This window comes from Anser anser (assembly GCF_964211835.1).
Source record: "Anser anser genome assembly, chromosome: 6".
In the NCBI taxonomy this organism is placed as follows: Eukaryota; Metazoa; Chordata; class Aves; order Anseriformes; family Anatidae; genus Anser; species Anser anser.
The window spans coordinates 5971765-5988972 of NC_139726.1; the positions used below are offsets into that span (position 1 = coordinate 5971765).

A 17208-nucleotide genomic window follows, 5' to 3' on the forward strand; every position below is an offset into this window, starting at 1 on the left:
CACTTAAAGGCATAAACCTGCTCCAAAACACAGGAAAGGAGACGTTTCTGCAAATAACTGCCAGCACACTGCTGTCAGTATTGCTTTTATCTCTTTGCTTTAAAAAGGCAGCATCTGTAGAAGGGGGAGAGAAAGAAGAGAAGGAAAAAATGGATTACTGAACTAGAGAAAAAGGGCAAGTATTTAGCTGAAGGCAAATAAATAAATAAAAATCTCCTTGCAGTGACTATCATAATAATGATGTGACAAACTGTCAACCTGTAGCTCGGTAGCCGATGAACACATCGGCTGGTTGTGAAGCGAAGTGCGCACCTAACAAGGTAAAGGCACTACAAGGAGAGGAGCGATAGGAAAGACAGGAGTGAAATGTTAACTTGTGACGGGTGTCTGTACACCGAGACTTGGGAAAGCTTGCGCTAATCTCCATAGGTGCTGGAGGTAGGACTGGAATGGACTGAAAATCTCCTCAGCATGTCTTTATAGAGTAATTTTCCATTTTGATGTTATCAATAAAACTTACCTCTTTTCTACAACAGGAGAAAACACAGTGTGTGCAGGGAATGGAGCTGGGTCCCCACGTGCTGCAGGGTGTTATTTTGGGGCAGATCCCTGGGAGATGCCCCTGCCAGCACCACGCATCCTTGTGAGCAGCCCTGCTGCTCCGTCTGAACGATTTGGGTAAAAATCATTGAAGCAGAAAAGTGTAAACAGCCCACCAAGCATAAATATAATATCTGCAATGCAGGTGCACTGGATTTGCTTACTGAGCTCTGTATGGGATTTGTTTTTATTATTTTTCTTACTATTTTATATTTTTTTATTATTACCTGGAGAACACAAGTTTCTCTCCTTTGGAGGCAAATTAGCTAACAACAGTGTTTCTGAGGGATTTTAACCTTAAGAGATCTCTGAGGCCCATGTCGCTTTTCCTCCAGATTGGAGAACGATAAGGTGCTAACGAACAGGGTTTTTTTGGGTGGTGAAGGAAATACTCCAGAGCAGTATGCAGCTCATGCGCATAGGACCACATGAATCTGAAAATGCCCTGTTTTTTGAGCTGTTTTTGCTGTCACTGGCCATGAGAGTAGTACCTGAGCCGGCCGGTGAGAGCCACTGGGAGACACAGAATCTGTCTGGAGGAGCTCTTCACCATGGAAAGTAAATCAGATCGGTCTGCTTCCTCTTCATGGGTCACTTGAGGCTTCAAAAAGGCAGCAGCTATAAATATGCCATCTGACCGATTGGAATTGATTTACTATGGCACAAGCTGTTACTCCATTTCCGAGAAAAAGGCCCCCAAAAAATGAGAGCTACAGTTTCAGAGCTGGCTGTAGTTTGCTTTAAGGAAAAATTCTGTAGTTTAATCTTATGATCCTAGAAATGATGTTAGCAGTTTGGGTTTTGTGAAAGCAATGAAACATTAAGATGGCAGATGGTGTGCGGGCTCAGCAGAGATAAAGGTTGCGTGACTGTGCTAGGAATAAAACATAAATGGCATGGTACATTGTGTCTGGTGGGTTTTTTGTTTGGGGGGATTTTTTTTTATTATAATTTTTTTTTATATACTATAAACCTTTCAGGCACATCTGCATCATCTTTTATACTGCAGTAAGAAAAATGGAGCTCCTTATATTGCTGACACTGTTTCTGAGGCTGGATGACTGTCAAACTAATTTAAATTAAAAAACAACTTTAAAACATGGTATTCAATCCATCAGGCACTCTGAAGTCTGGGATCCCAAGGGCCAGTGTCCTGAACTTGACAGCAATGTCTATAAACGGTGTAATTCTCCCTAATTAAAATAAGTTAATATTACTAACGCTTACAAGTTGTTTGGAAGAATAAAAAAGAAAATGCACTGTAAGCATTCAGTGTTATTAATTGTTTAGACAGAAGCCATGTTTCTTTGCTTGTTATATGCATCAAAAATTCTTTCAGATCTCAAGGTTTATGCATGAACATTCTTAATACCTAGCCCCCCCAAATATGTTTCAATGTTTTTTGTTTGTTTGTTTGTTTTTTAAAAAAAAAAGCTCAGCAACCCAGAGGAACAAGAAGATGTATAATTATTTGGGTTTTGTTCAAGAAAAGCTATAGCACACACTGTTTATTTACTGCAGGTCTTTTGCACTGTCACTGCATTTGCAAGGGACACTCGTGAGCAGCAATCATTGCCTGAGGAGAGCAAAGGTTTCTACGCTGGGATTAAGGTAACGCCGGTGGCCCTGATTTCCTGACTTCTCCAGCGTCTCCTTGGGGAATATTTATATATTATCTGACACGCTCTGACAAACAAGGCACAGACACATAGGCCTTGATCATCATAACCAGCACTGCTTTTATGCTCACTTTGTGAAAATGTCTTAATAAATTATATGGCTTTCAGTCTGTTTGCAAAATGCCCTAAAGCACCCATCAGCAGAGTGTGCAGGTGTTGACACTAATGCAGCATAAAGAATGTGCAAAACTACATCTGCCAGTAAATACGCCCCAAAGTACTCTGGTGGTTATGTATAAATGGAAGCCACACATACAAAGATGCAGATTTTTTTTCTAACAAAACCAGAACAAGATGAAAACAGGTATGAATTTTTATCCATCTCCTCCTTATGGTCAGGTCCTACAAAAATCAAGTTGCTGAGGGTAAGTCACACTGCCTGGGTGTCACTGTAACACTGTGACACTGTAAGTCACAAAGCCTGGGTCTAATCCTACCCAAGGATGTGACTGTCATCCAGGAGAATCTGAGATCTTCTAAGCATCTAATTTTCATGCCTACAAGAATGGGCTTTGAAAAAAAAAAAAAATGGAAGCCTGTTCTGTGTCATTGGAAGAACAGCTACAAGTTTTTTATCAATGTCCAAACTTCCCAGGGAATGGAAATTCCCATTTCTGACTGGCCCTGGGTGCTGTTTCTGCTCTTGCCCCAGGAGAACAGCCATGCAGAAACCGCCCAGCCCCAGCTCCTCTCCCCCATGCACTAAAGCTGCAATATATTATGTATAGAGAAATCCTTCTTCCTGCCATAGCAGGGAAGAGGAATTGGGTGAAAATTGCACTAGCTTTGCACCTGGGGCAGAGTACAAATATAGAGTCCAGGATCATGAGGTAATGCCTTACTTTAGGTTATAAATACTACTGGTATTTCTCTCAGTGCATTGGAATAGGAGCTCCATTTAACCAGGGATATTAAAAATGAACAAATTCTATGGTGGCATACTATTTTCAGGCTTAATAATAACCTATTTTTAGATGAGGAGATGAGAATTAATTAGACACTATCTATGACAACTGCAAACATTATTTATTTTTTTTTTAATTATGAAGAGTGTTACAATATTTTAACAAAAAATTACCTTTGGAAAGTTGCAGATGATTTCTATGAAATTATTATTATGAAGATTATTATTATTTTACAAGCAATTATATTGATTCATAATTGATTAAAAACACTCAAAATGTCAAAAATATCAGTATTACCTTATTAATCTATCAAAATGATGTAAGAGTTATTTTTTTATTTCCAGTTTTTACCAGAATCGTTACAAATTGCAGAAGATGGCAAGGAACATGTTTTGACCATTCTGAGCACTGTGCCCATTACCTGTTCTGGGCATGATGATTCCTGTAAAATCACATTACAGCTAAATACTGAGGATTTGGGTGAGTTTTACATATTGGCATCAAATTAACGTGATTACTTTTTCCTGCAATTCCATTACAATGAATTCTAGATGAAATTATAAGACTTAAATAACTAAAGAGGGCAGAGCCTATAAGCTCAACAAACTAAGCCATATATTTATTTGCAAAATAAAATAGATGATGATATCACTCAGGTATTTGACACCAAAAAATATCTGAGTAGTCTTAACCTGAACAACAGTCCATGAAGATTTATGGGGGGAAATAACTATGAGCAGAAGACCTTTTTTAAAAAAAAAAAATAATCCAGGAGCATAATATTCTATTTAAAGATTTTTGTAGCAGAAAGGGCCTTAGCTAGAATAATTTTATCAATTATCAATAAGAAACTCACCTGCGTATTAATTATTCAGTAAATGTGTATCAAAGCCTTTTTTCTTTCTTTTCTGCCTTATAGTTATTGTCTGTCTTAATAAAGAAGAAAATAACATTATTGTGATTATTTATTATTCTCTTTCTAAAGTTATTTTTTAAACTTGGAAATATTGACATTGTCACTTAGAAAATCCTCTTGCTCTTTTAAACAGTGTATGCTTTCCCAGGTTAATCTGGTGGAATATCATGCTTAACCAAGGGGCCTATATGGATTTTTACTTACCATTTGCAATAAATAAAACATCCAACCATTTTTCTAACAAGGGATTTATTTTTCTTCCATAGGTGATTCAGTGAGAAAAATGTTTATAGATAGGATTAAAGCACAAAAAGACAGTTCAAATAAAAATAATATTAAAAAAAAAAGTTGCCAAAGCCCAGATAGTTCCTGATATTTTTCCCTTTCTGAGTTCCTCTCCTTTCTCTCCCCATTCTCAGCCAAGTGTACAGACAGAAGAAAAAAAAAAATCATTCAAATGATATCATAACACAATGATCTTAAACTGAACGGCACCTTATGGTTCCAGCAGCTGTGTTGGCTCTCATACATGGAGTACTTTGCATTTCTTCATGGCTCAGTGCTGCTCCCTTCTACATATTGCTCTTGGCTTACAGTCTCTGCTAGTCCATCACGAAAACATTTGCTGAGCTCATGGGAACAGATTTTCTTAGATATTGAGGTAGCTAAGAATGCAGGCTCATGTGTGGTGGAATATCCCCGAAACCTCCAAGCAACTTGCAAACCTACAGCTGACAGGGATCAAATGAGAATTAGTCATATAAACTATCAAGGTAATTTTTGAGTTTGATAGATTGGACTGAGGCTGACCCCTCGCTATGGTCTTCTCCAGTCCCACAACATGCATTTTACTGGAAGAAAAAGATGAGGCAAGATCTGCAGAAGCCGATTTATTTTCATTTTGTCAATGGGCATGATGTGTTGGTGGCAAGATTTGCCAGGATGGAGTCAAAACTTGACCAATTAACTAATCTTTGAAGTAGTTTGCTGTTAAAGAGGCAGTTTTAATCAACAGTTTTAATCAACACATTTCTGTAGCTTAAACTAATAACCAACTCTAACCTTTGATTACTCCACCCTGAGGCTGTTTCCCTGGATGGCAGTTCAACTAGTATTGATCAATTGAGATATCTATATGTACTTAAGGTTGAGTACCTACTGCTGGGTGTTTGTACAACCATAGGTTTGTTTTCAGCCTTTATTGTCAGTAGGTTCCATTTTTTTATCTGAAGGAATGCTGTGGGCTTCTGAAAAACATAGTGTCAGCCACAGTGCTATAAATTGAAAATGAAAACAATTTTAGCTGAGATTCGTTTATACCGAGCAAATTAACCAACAAGCTCCTTGTCTGACTGAGTCCATCTGACAACACTGTTGTGTTAATTATGTAGGGAATAAGTGATAAGAAAGCTAATTACAAGCACAGAAATATCTCTCTAAGTTCAGACAATATCATAATGAATGCCAAGACACAGCAAAGCCACTGGAGTTCGGCTTCTGTTAAGTTTATCATTGCTATTTTGACAAGATGATTTTCTTTGATTTTAAACTTTTGTTCTGGGTTGTGAGCAGAGCTCGTGGGACTGTAATAGCAATAACTATTCTTCATGGAAGCCTCCAATTTAATTGAATCAAAAACCTTGAAAATAAACCAGGACTTTTCTGTAAGATGTAAGGCATCCTTTAAGGATTTGGAATGAGTGATGATGTGCTATTAACATTTGTAGGTTTTTAGTTCCATTCTTACAGAACTCTACAGGGTTAATTTCAATTACATTTTATGAGTCTTTTCCATAAGGAATAAAATGTTGATTATGTGATTGTATTAGAAATACCATTGTAAAATACCTGAATGTCATCTACTATAAATTATTAAGCAATTCTACAAATGGGAAAAATGATATGGAAATCACTTATTTTCATATCTGATTAATTCTATTGCCATCATTTCTATAACACTGTTCTTATCAGCTGATAATTATTGGTCTGGGACAGAGAGCTAAACACTCAGCACAAATGCCGGCAGTCCTGAAATCAGCAGCAGGATTCTGATGGGCTGGTAGGGCCATGATTTCATTCTTTACCTAACAAAGGACTCACGAAGGGTTGGTCTGCTCCTGAGGAGCAGATAGACACTATCTGAAATGCAGACCAGCTGTATCACAACCATATGCTATCATTATTCACTGTTCATAAATAAAAAATGATAATAAATGTCAATGTAAGAGAAATCAAGCAGTTTGGTTTGTCCTTTACCTGGGATTTGAGCATGGAGGATTAATCCTCAAGGGAAATGGACACTACTAGCCCTACTAGAAAAGGTTTCTTTTGGAAATATATGATGTGCAAAGCTGCATGTATAACTTGGGTTGCCATTGCCATACTGATTTTATTCACCATCCTTAACTTCCCTACCCATCACAGATACCTACATGGCCAGTATCACCATTAACTTGTTACTTTTCCACAATCTTTTAGTGAATTTCCTCGCGAGGGGGAGTGGAGAGGCAGGTGACTTATTCTCTGTTATCACCAGTGATAGGACTCGCGGGAACGGTGTTAAGCTGAGGCAGGGGAAGTTTAGGCTGGACATCAGGAAGAGGTTCTTCACCAAGAGGGTGGTTGCACACTGGAACAGGCTCCCCAGTGAAGTAGTCACTGCACCAAGCCTGTCTGAATTTAAGAAGCGATTGGACTGTGCACTTAGTCACATGGTCTGAACTTTTGGGCAGACCTGTGCGGTGCCAGGAGTTGGACTCGATGATCCTTATGGGTCCCTTCCAACTCAGGATATTCTATGATTCTATGAATTTATCCTCACAACCCCATTATTTTACAGTTTGGAAAGTAAAGCACAGTATCACAGTATAACCAAAAGAAAGTAACAGAGAAAGCTCTCCAAATCTGCTGCATTTATCTTCCCATGATGGATCCAAAGTTCACTAAAAACTGACTGGAGAACATTCCCTTTCCAGATCAAAAATTCTCTATGCTTTAAATTAAATAACTCCCAGCAGATACCTTGTTATAATAAAGCTAGTGAAAGATAAATGTTTTCCAGAAACACAGTTTCATCTCTTTCTTTGTCACGAAAACAACTCATCTTCATTTCCTGGGCATGGACCCATAAAGATAAGACTGTCATTCCAGAAATATTAGTACCCGTGGACAGAAAAGCACCAATGAGTTTCAGTAAGCTGTCTACTGCAGGGAAAAAAAAAAAAAAAAAAAAGTAAAATGTGCTAAAGGATGCCAGATTGAGTCAGTTGCAACCATCTTCATGAAAAACCTCTCTGAATTCAACACATATGCGTCCTGGAATGTAAAGTATTTGTGTTGGATGGGATCGATGACTGTTTGGGTATCTCTTGTCAGACTCAGTGTTCCTGTTCATTTTAGACAGGCAATTACCAGGGCCCCCAGACATCGCCCTTTCGGCATGCCAGGTGGACCTGGTGCCAGTGCCCTGCTCCGAGGGCAGCTGTGCAGCAGCCACGCTGACGGTGACAGCCGTGACAGACTTCGCTCAGGATGGGAACCGCATCAGCCGCATCAGAGCTGAGCCAGTCGGATGGAGAGATTCGCTTTGGAGGGCTCACACACCAAAGGATGTGAAGGTTAGGTCCTAAAATGGAAAATGTGACAAATTTAAATGGGAGGAATAGCACAGGAGAAAATGAGGCAATGATAAACCTTAACCATATAAAAACCTGTGGACCACTGTTCCCACAGTAACCTAAAACACCCTCTCTGAATACTAACAAGTGAAGCTTTTTGCTTTAACAGATTTAGGTTTCATTCTCAGTTAGTCCATCAGTAAGGCCAACAGATGGATTATATTTGTAACCAGCCAGCGGTTTGGAGAAAAGCAGAGGAAAGGCTGTACTTTGGTAATGAGAAAGGAAGGTTCAGCATCACCGTGTTCAATATGTGACTGTTCCAGGAATCTCTAGGACACCTCTGACAACACACACAGATGCTCTGTCTCTTCATTTATCGCAGTACAGAGCATCCAAAGTAAAGATAATGGGAATCAATCAGGGAGGCTAGCCCCTCTGTCCCTGCAGGAAGCCTGGCCGAGGCAGTATGGTGGGCAGGAGCCGGCCTGCTGGCTGTGGAGCTGGTTCAGAGCTTCAGCTGGGAAGTCTGAAAGCCAAAATCCCACCACCTGGGGGAATAAGCAAGAAGACAGATTCGACTCAGCTAAAACTCTCAGAGCAGCTGGAACATCCAAGCTGGAGCATTTAAAGTAACTGAAAACAAGCTCCCAGCTAAATCTGTAAGTTCACTGTCCTGATTCTGATGGATTTACTCATGGTAGGATAAGATTAAATTGGACCAAAAGAATTTTTGTCTTCAAATGTAAAACATCTAGCATGTGCTTATTTCCTTTCTTCTCCAGCACAGGCTTCCCTTACACTTTTTAATATTCTTAAATCAGAAATTGCAGATAATTCAATGTAGTGCACACACATACCCATATTTTTTTCTTGGAAGCTATGAATGCTTCCATTAAAGTATAAAAATGTAGCAAATATGAAATGGAATTAATCAATTTTAATAATAAATTCCATCTATCTCAGTTAAAACTTGATCTATGAAAACATAATAGACATTACTTTCTATTCCCCCCTATTTCCCCATTGCTGCTTTGCAGTTAATTAGAGGCATTAATGTAAAACTGCTCCCGCAACATATCAAGGAGAAATCCATATATTAAAATCCACGTAGTCTATAGTCTATAGTCCTTCAGACTTGCTCAAATTTTTTTGATTTATCTGAAAATTGAACAGAAATGGTGGGCAGAACATTCTGACAAATTCAGACACCTGAAAAAATTGATTTCTTCAGCACACTAGGGCTGCCTATAACTGAGACTTGCATCCTTTGCCAGCACCATGCAAGGAAACAGCAGAGCAGAAAAGGTTGTGGCCATGGAGAAAATGAGAAAATCTGGAGATACTTCTTTACATCACTCTGGTAAACACAAATGATACAATTGACCTCAGATCAAAAAGGTGTTCAAAGAGGTGTTAAGTTCTTCATTCCTCCAGACAATCACTTTAATAGTCTGGGATGCCAGACACCTGTGGGTGTCTAAGCAATGTCTCTGTGTGATGGTTGAGGGACATTTTGAAATACAGATGATGTATTGCCTCAGGTGAGGAATTTTATCAAGTACTGTGGTTCTATCTTCACCCCCTTATTCATTTATTTAATTTCTCCACTGTTCCTTAAAGCTAAATTCTGCTTTGTCGCTGAAAGACTGCACAAGGATATAGCGGCCATTCTTCTTCCCTGCTCCGCAGATGGTGGCAGAACTAACTGAATTGCACCTTTGGATTTCTCATGGGCAAAGAGCACGCAAGGAATTAACAGCCCTGGCCAAGAAATCAGCCCGGCAGGCTGGATATGGGAAAATCATAATACTTCATCATGCCCACCAGTGTGACTGGGAGCCCTTTGTATTGCAAATCGCTGCACACCCCAGTCTTGCATTTCTGAGGGTTGGATAGCAGAGTACACAGCCATGACAAGGAGCCATCTTGAGCGGCAGAGGAAGTACAGGCCCAGCAGGGCCTGAGATTCAGGTCTTGCAACTTCCAAGGGAGTTTCCTGACTTCTGGCTTTCATAGGTATATCTGCTCCTTGCGGGTCACCAGGACTCTTAGACCTTGTCTGTGACCTGGTTTATTTCCAAGTAACCAAGAGCCGAAGCTGATGATCCTTGTTGCTCTAGTAAATCCTTTCCTCTTTCATTCATGTGCCAAAAGCAGACAGCTCCACCAGCTTAATTTGTGTCCTTGTCACCAGTACCCAATTGATAATGTTCACATAAAATTTACAAATCAGACATTCGTATGCTGTATCAGGAAATTTAAGGTCAAGCTAGGGGACAGACAGTGACTACTGCTAAAATATGCTAATGTCACTTAATTACAGCGTACCTTATACAATCCTTAAGGCATTAAAATTAGTACAATTTAATGAGCACTCCACTCTCTTGATAATTTCAGTGAATGATCTACTTCTCAGCGAAGAAGTTTAATACAAAAGGTTTGCTTTTTACCAGCTAGACAGTGCATTACATCAGGCAGAATAGGAGCACTTTGAACTCCCATATTGCATGGGATTAAACTCAGCTGTTTGAAAGCGAAGCCTATTTTGTATCCATCCACAGTTATGTTTTAGAAGTCAGACTTTAGTTTGTACTTGACACATGAATCCTGCCCCTAATGTTTTGTGAGGAGCAGTAATGAAGAAAAACTGCTGTGTAGACTGTATTCATTACGCATTTCGTTTTAACTAGGTCACAGTTCGAGACCTCCCAACAGGGAACTGCTACTCTTTCACTGATCCACACATTATCACATTTGATGGATGGTGAGTATTCTACTTTGAAATAATTTGGCTCAATTACTGCAGTTTTCAGTTTCTGGATATAGCATGCATTTGGCTTTACATTAGAATACCAAAAAAAGCATTGTACTAGTTTGCTTATAATGATTAATGTAGTGCCTCAGTAACATACATGTTTTGCTTCCAACTGCTTATATTCCATTTAACAAAAGGACTGGAAAAGGATTAATTTTGAATCTGCAATGGTTTTGAGAGTGAATTATTATTACAAGCTCAAGGTCAGACTCCAAAATGTACCTCAAACAAAACCATCATTAATGACTTTGAGAGGGTTTCTGTGTCATGTGGCATGGTGTTAGAGACTCCCCAGTTCCACCCAGGTGAGCCCCCCTGTCCCTGTAGAAGCACATCTTGTGCAAATAGCCCGTGTTGTTCCTGGCAGTTTAGTAATACCTGACACAAATTCATTCAGCCCAAATATGCTCTTGCATTCTCCTATCTACTTCCATAGCTGGTTTACTCATGGCTATATCTCTGCATGGAGCTGACAGTTGTAATCACAACCAAAACATGATAAAAATGGTTCTGCTGTCTCAGGCAAAAGAAGTCCAGAAATTATGAGTGGCAAATGTCAGGGAAAGTATGCAAAAATATTGCAAAACTGAAGTTGTTCATCCTTCTATATTGTCCAGATGTCCTCCTACATAAGTTGCTTAAAAACTTAGTGAGCCAAACGCGGTATCTTTGTGTTTGAAAACCTGCACTCTACCCTAGCTATGAAACATAACCGAAAGTTTTTAAAGTTTACATCTGGCATGTTTGAAGTAAAGTTACTAATATTTCAGATCATATTCCAGTTTTGTCATTCCACCGTTAACCTCCTAATGGCACAGATAATGACTTTATGAGTATAGCGTCCACAGGGGCTCGGCAGGCGTGATATTCTAATTTCGATATCCTAATGTCCCAATTTCAGTCCAGCATGCTCTGGAGGCAGCAGCATATATTTGTCAGAACACGAACTCTGAAATGACGTCAAAGCTGTAGAAATCTCTCGATGAAATAAGAGTGAGAAAGGCAGTGGCTCTGTTAAAGGCTACACATCTGCCTCAAATAAAGATGTTGCCTAAACTGGGTAGCCTGAGCTAGGAGATTAGCTCTGCACACCTGGGACTTTCTAGTTTCCCTCCTCCTTTTGCTGTATGCCATCTCCAATGTGTTCAAGCACTTATTTCATGCAAGTTTGGTTTCTCAATATAAAGAAGATGGGGAAGAACAACAAGTGGTACACAGACATCTATGTGCTTCTTGGTATTCACCATTATTTCAACTCTGTATATTACATGAGATTAGAATATTATTTAAAAACTCTTTGTACATTTATGTTTTAAAATATTCTGTTCTGATTTAGGGCCAAGGCTGGACAGGGACCTGACAGCTTGTTGTATTTAGGAAGTCATAAATTACTGAGAATGGATTTTTGGAATGCGGGAATACTATCAGCCGTGTAGAATAATTTTACATAGCTTCCATGGGAAAAAGGTCTAAAATAAAACAGAGAAATTTTATTTCAGTAACTCATTTTGGAGCCCTGTTACTTACACCACATGGAAATACTTCTAATTCTAAGCAATTTATAATTCCATTTAAGCACAAGCAGTTTGGAAATGCCTGTCCTTCTGTGGCACCCTGCCTCAGAGTCACACAACTCTGAAACAGAAAAGTCACAGGAATACCTGGCCCCTTGATAACCTCACGTTTCTTCGCTGTGGGCATTCATTACTGCTCTGTCCAGTATAGCTTTAAATGAGCCAAGTGATGGGGCTTTTGCCATCTCAATAACCAGGTTATTTCACTAAGATATATCATTTGATATTCAGCCAAGTTTCTTACCCATCATTTCACAGTCCCATTACTCCTACTTATATTCCCATTTATTATTGTAAATAATTTCTCTTTCAATTATTGTAATGATTATGCTACACTATTAGATGTCAGTTAAGCAACTTCTCTGTCTGCCTATCCAAAAAAAATGTTAACGTATTAGCAAATGATTTTAAAGCTCTGTATAGAAGGAGTGGGGAATGCAATTCCTGTGTGTGTCTTGATACAAACCTACAGCCTACAGATAAAAATCGACACAGAGTTATGGAATTGAAGCATTTCCCTGTGTCATGAAAGGGTATGTGGTGGGAAACTGTATTTGAAATGTGGGGTGCATTTGGTACTGTGAATATGAAATAATTGCACAATTAGTGTGGACACAAGAAGCCATATGAGAGTTCTGCAATAAAAAAAAATGTTTCAGACCAATCTGCAGATTGTCAACAGTGGAAAAAAGGAAGACCAAAAAAAAAAATAAAAAAAGAGAGAGAGAAAGAGAAACTTCTCCTAGGGACTAGGAAGCAATAGGTAATAGGATGAATGGATGCTTTTCAGCATCAGGAGGTATATCAACTGTAAGTGATCAGTAGACACAGGTCAGGTAAGAACAGTACACAGGGGAGAGAAGAAACATTGAAAACACCCTTTTCCCATCTCTGCGTGGCTACAAAGATGGCAGCAAACAAAGCTTAATAAAGAAACTACCAAAACTACCTCTGAGATCAACAACAGAGCATCCATTAAGCAATATAACTCAAGGAAATCAATTTGTTCCACCAGTTTATCTAGAATCCTGTAGGTCAGCTTACCAGGATACAGAAGGCTCTAAGGTCAAAATGTTGTAGGCAGAGCTGCTGTGGACAGGTAGTAGTCAATTGTCCCTGTGGTGCATTTTCCATCCTCCCTCTGTGGAGTCCTGAGGATGGCTGACTAAAGAACTGTCATAAGGAAAGCAAGAGAAAGTCTGAAGATGGGGAGCATTGCCAAGAGCAAAACAGTAGGAGTGTTTTCTATGCAAATAGGCATGCACGTAAACACACTCCTACCTTTCTTAGATTTGCTTACCTTTTTTCACTTTCCTACTAAAAACGGTGAAAAGAAGAAAAAACACACAATGGAGACAAACAGGCATGAAAGCAGACAGAAAAATAGAAAATGTAAATGAAAAACTATGCTCATTAAAATTTAGTTTAACTTTTTTTTAAATGATTTTAATAGTTTCTTTAGTAGCTTTAAAGTGGACAAAATGAAAAATGGCATGAAAAACAAGACTGGAAGATATTGGTGTGCTTTTTGGCAGCAAAATTTTCCTATAGTCACTTCTAAATTATAAGTTATTTTGTGAGATTTCACAATAATACTTCATTTTGTAACTTCTATAGATATATTTTCAATGTTTTTTTAATTTGACATACTGAACTCATATTATGTCTGAAGTAGCTCATTGTTCCTTATATAACTGAAACACCTAACACACTTCTAATGATAGCACTCCCCTTTGGTATGCCTCTGGCTAATGTTTCCATAGAAATATTTATCTTGTAATCATTCTAGTCTTTTGACCGAAAGAAGTGACTGAAAATCAAAGAAGAATGTGTTGTATTTTACAGTGTAAGCACAATCAATTTATGTATATTGGTGCATCGATGTGAAACAGCATTAATTATAGTAGCTAAAATCCAGAGAGAGCTCTTCCTTTTATAGCAAAGTAGCTTCTAAATTAAACAAATGTGAAAGCCTGGTAAAGCAAAATTATAGCCGTCATTATTAGTTATGGCACATTATAAATATAAAAGCTTTTCATGACATAAATTGTAGGTTCTTAAACATGAAGTATTAGCTTAAAACTAAACATGGAGAATATCCTTTTAAGGCAAAATATAAAAAGGGAAATATTTCTTGATTGGTGAACTATATATATCATTCATGTTATTTTCCATTTTACCTTTTTTTTTTTTTTTGAGCTTTCTCAAAAATTTACACCAATCCATCCATCAATATTATCACAGGGGGAATGGCACTATTTCCTGCAGAGTGACAAAATCCCTAGCTTGCAAAGCTTCATGCTTGTGGTTGGTTTTTAATGGCATTCATCACGGCAGCCCACAACTAAGTCCTGGGCATGAGCAGCCTTCCCAGAGGGCTGTTCTTTCTTGATAGTCTGTAGAAATTTACACATCCCCAAGCATCCACTGGCTGCTGAACATAACCCAGCAGCTTTACTCCTTGAGAATAACAGAGCCGCTCCTTAGTGATGAGTACTGTGAAACCAGAGGACATCCTTCAGCATCACCCACCTCTTCCTAGGGTCACAACTAGTATGAAAGAGTTCTTACTCGTAAGGAAAGAGGGAGCTCAGAGGGACACAAGAAAAACAAATGATTTGGTGACAAAACTGTGATGGAAAAACTTTAGGAACAGTCACAATAATTAGTAAATAATAAAAATTAATAAAAAGGTAGCTTGGTGAATATTAAGTGCATTGCATTAGTTATTTTAATGTTACTGATAGTGAGGGTTTTTCTATTTCCTTCTGTCCCTCTTTTGTCGTGAAACAAGAGAAATGATTCCTATAGCATCTCATTGTCACAACAAAAGACTTAGGTGTATTTTATAATTCTTGCATTTAGAGCACAACTTGAGCTATGACTTCATGTTGGGACAAGAATTTGATGCACTCCTTGAAAAACAACCCAAATACATACATGGGGAGTGTACATACTTCACATCCACTACACCCGTTGCCATAGACAGGGAAGCAGAATGGGGTAATTCATTATGGAGAGCGATTCTGACACAGTATGTAGTGTCTGTTCACAAATAATATGCAGAGCTCCCTCTTGCAAGAGCTCCTGTAACATTCCTTTGTGCTTTTAATTTCACAAGGCTGCAATCTGATTTCTCAAATGTTGTCCAAAGAATCATTATCACAATTACAGTTGTATAAACATCACAAAAATTTACCTGATTACATTCAATTACCCATTCGTGTAATTCAAAGGCAGCTGAAAGCTTCAATTTAGACACGTTGCAGGTTTGTTATGTGCCATGCAATCTATGTCATGACTTAATTGAAGGACGCTAAGTGACTTCCAAGAGAGCTGGATTCAGTCCACTGTCAATGCTTATTAAGCAGTGCTTATTAAACTCCCATTGCTGGAATGATATTTATATGTGTATGCTAATATAGTCTTATTTACCAGACACACCTGATTAGTCTGGATACAGCCATTTTGAGGCATTATGTTCCATCAGCCTCTCTAAACACCTTTCCTGCTAGACTCTTCCTCTTGAAAGGTCTGTTGAAGGGAACCGTGGAAGGTGACTCTCATTAAATTTCCTGGCTCCTCAGTCTTCCCTGTGTAGAGGTCCAAACAGAGTTAGTTCTTGATGTTAAGAGATCTTTTTTTTTCTGTTGTCCTTAGTTCTAATCAGTCTGAGCAGCAGCATCTGCACAGCACACTTAGGATTTATGTACCTGATTAGAAAATAAGATGAGACAAAAGCATTCAAAATCATATCGTTTTATAGCCAACTTCACTAAGTTTTTTTAAGATGAAGTATAATGTCAAATGTGGTTTCTTGCAGAGAAAAGCAGTTGGAGTTTAAATTCTTGCTGTGTTTTAAGCTACATATTTTTCTATGGATTTTATTTTGGAGAGAAATAAAATGCAGATATATACATATTAAAATTTCTTTGTTCTTGAGCCAAAATGAAACAAATTATTTTCTCGTCTGTATAGAAAACATTAACAGACTGCAAAAACATCGATGTTTTTATGACACTGCTTAAAAATAATCCTGTTACTTAGTTTAGTGGTTGATTTTCTTTTTTTTGTATGTTCCTTTTTGTATTTTCTTTTTTACTGTAGAAAACAATAATGCTTATTATTATAAGCTTATGGCTTAGTTTCCATTATGATTAATTTCCTAAAACTCATGTTTAAAAATAAATGCAGTTCCTGTAAAGGAAGCAGAATCCACTGCTTTTAAAGATGTTAGCTGTTGGCTTGTGTGCAGAAATCTCCAGCAACATATATAAAATATGCAGCTACTGTTTTCTTTAACTTTATACATCAGGCAATAAACTAGAGTAAAAATAAATAAATAAATAAATAAATATTAAATCTACTCTGGTGTAAGGAGAAAGACCTGAACAAGTAGAGGAGGAGGATTTTGCAGGTCCCTAGTTTGGAAAACCTACTAGCACTTTCTGTGGTCATGAGGATTTGGATCTGGCCTTGGCAAAGGGGAAACACATCCAAAATTATTCTGCCCATGGCCTCACATGGAGCAAGGATTTTTTCGTACAGAGAAGAATGAAAGTTCCAAATTGTTCCACACACAGCAGTGCTCTGATTGACAATCCATTTAGAGCAGAAGTTATGCTTACTGTGAAGTTGTTGGGGAGGAACCAACTTTGTTTTAATGGGTTTTCAGTAGAAGCCCAGTTTTTCACATGAAATATTTGCCTAGCCACAGTCAGACTTGTAAAAGTTGGTGATTAGTCACAGAAGAGGTTATCTGAGCACTGATTTTGCTTTGAAGAATATCATGCTGTAAAGCATCCAGTTAGAACCAAAACATATTTATTAAGGCCTGGAGGCAGGGACTTCTTCCCGTTTGCTTTTATCAAATGTTTATCCTTTTTATCCATGCCCGTTGCCATAGCAGCAGCTCGCAGACAGCGACCAGGTTTCCACATGAATTCTTTTGCACTCCCAGCTAATAATGGTGACAGCTACAGCTTGCTCATGGTGCTGGAGAAATGCTTCCCCGCACCTGGATCTTCCCCTCCTTCCAAGCCAGCCACGATGCCGGAGGGCCACAGACAGCCACTCCAGGTGGATGCGCCGGGTCTCTA

General features: G+C 38.5%; 1 protein-coding gene and 1 long non-coding RNA gene across 3 annotated transcripts in view; one reads left to right on the forward strand and one right to left on the reverse strand.

Moving 5' to 3' along the window:
* Positions 1-17208, forward strand: part of LOC310901963 (von Willebrand factor D and EGF domain-containing protein-like) — a 178788-nt gene that overhangs the window by 55897 nt on the left and 105683 nt on the right. For both annotated transcript variants that reach the window (XM_083842703.1, XM_083842702.1), the window contains exons 5-8: positions 2122-2211; positions 3529-3664; positions 7500-7717; positions 10411-10484. In XM_083842703.1, the coding sequence (XP_083698829.1) occupies positions 2122-2211; positions 3529-3664; positions 7500-7717; positions 10411-10484 (518 nt within the window). The remainder of the gene's footprint in view (positions 1-2121; positions 2212-3528; positions 3665-7499; positions 7718-10410; positions 10485-17208) is intronic.
* Positions 7616-17076, reverse strand: LOC310901971. Its single transcript, XR_014586356.1, has 3 exons — positions 13154-17076; positions 7987-8268; positions 7616-7725 (listed from the first exon to the last, which is right to left on the reverse strand). It is a non-coding gene; the product is annotated as an uncharacterized lncRNA (long non-coding RNA).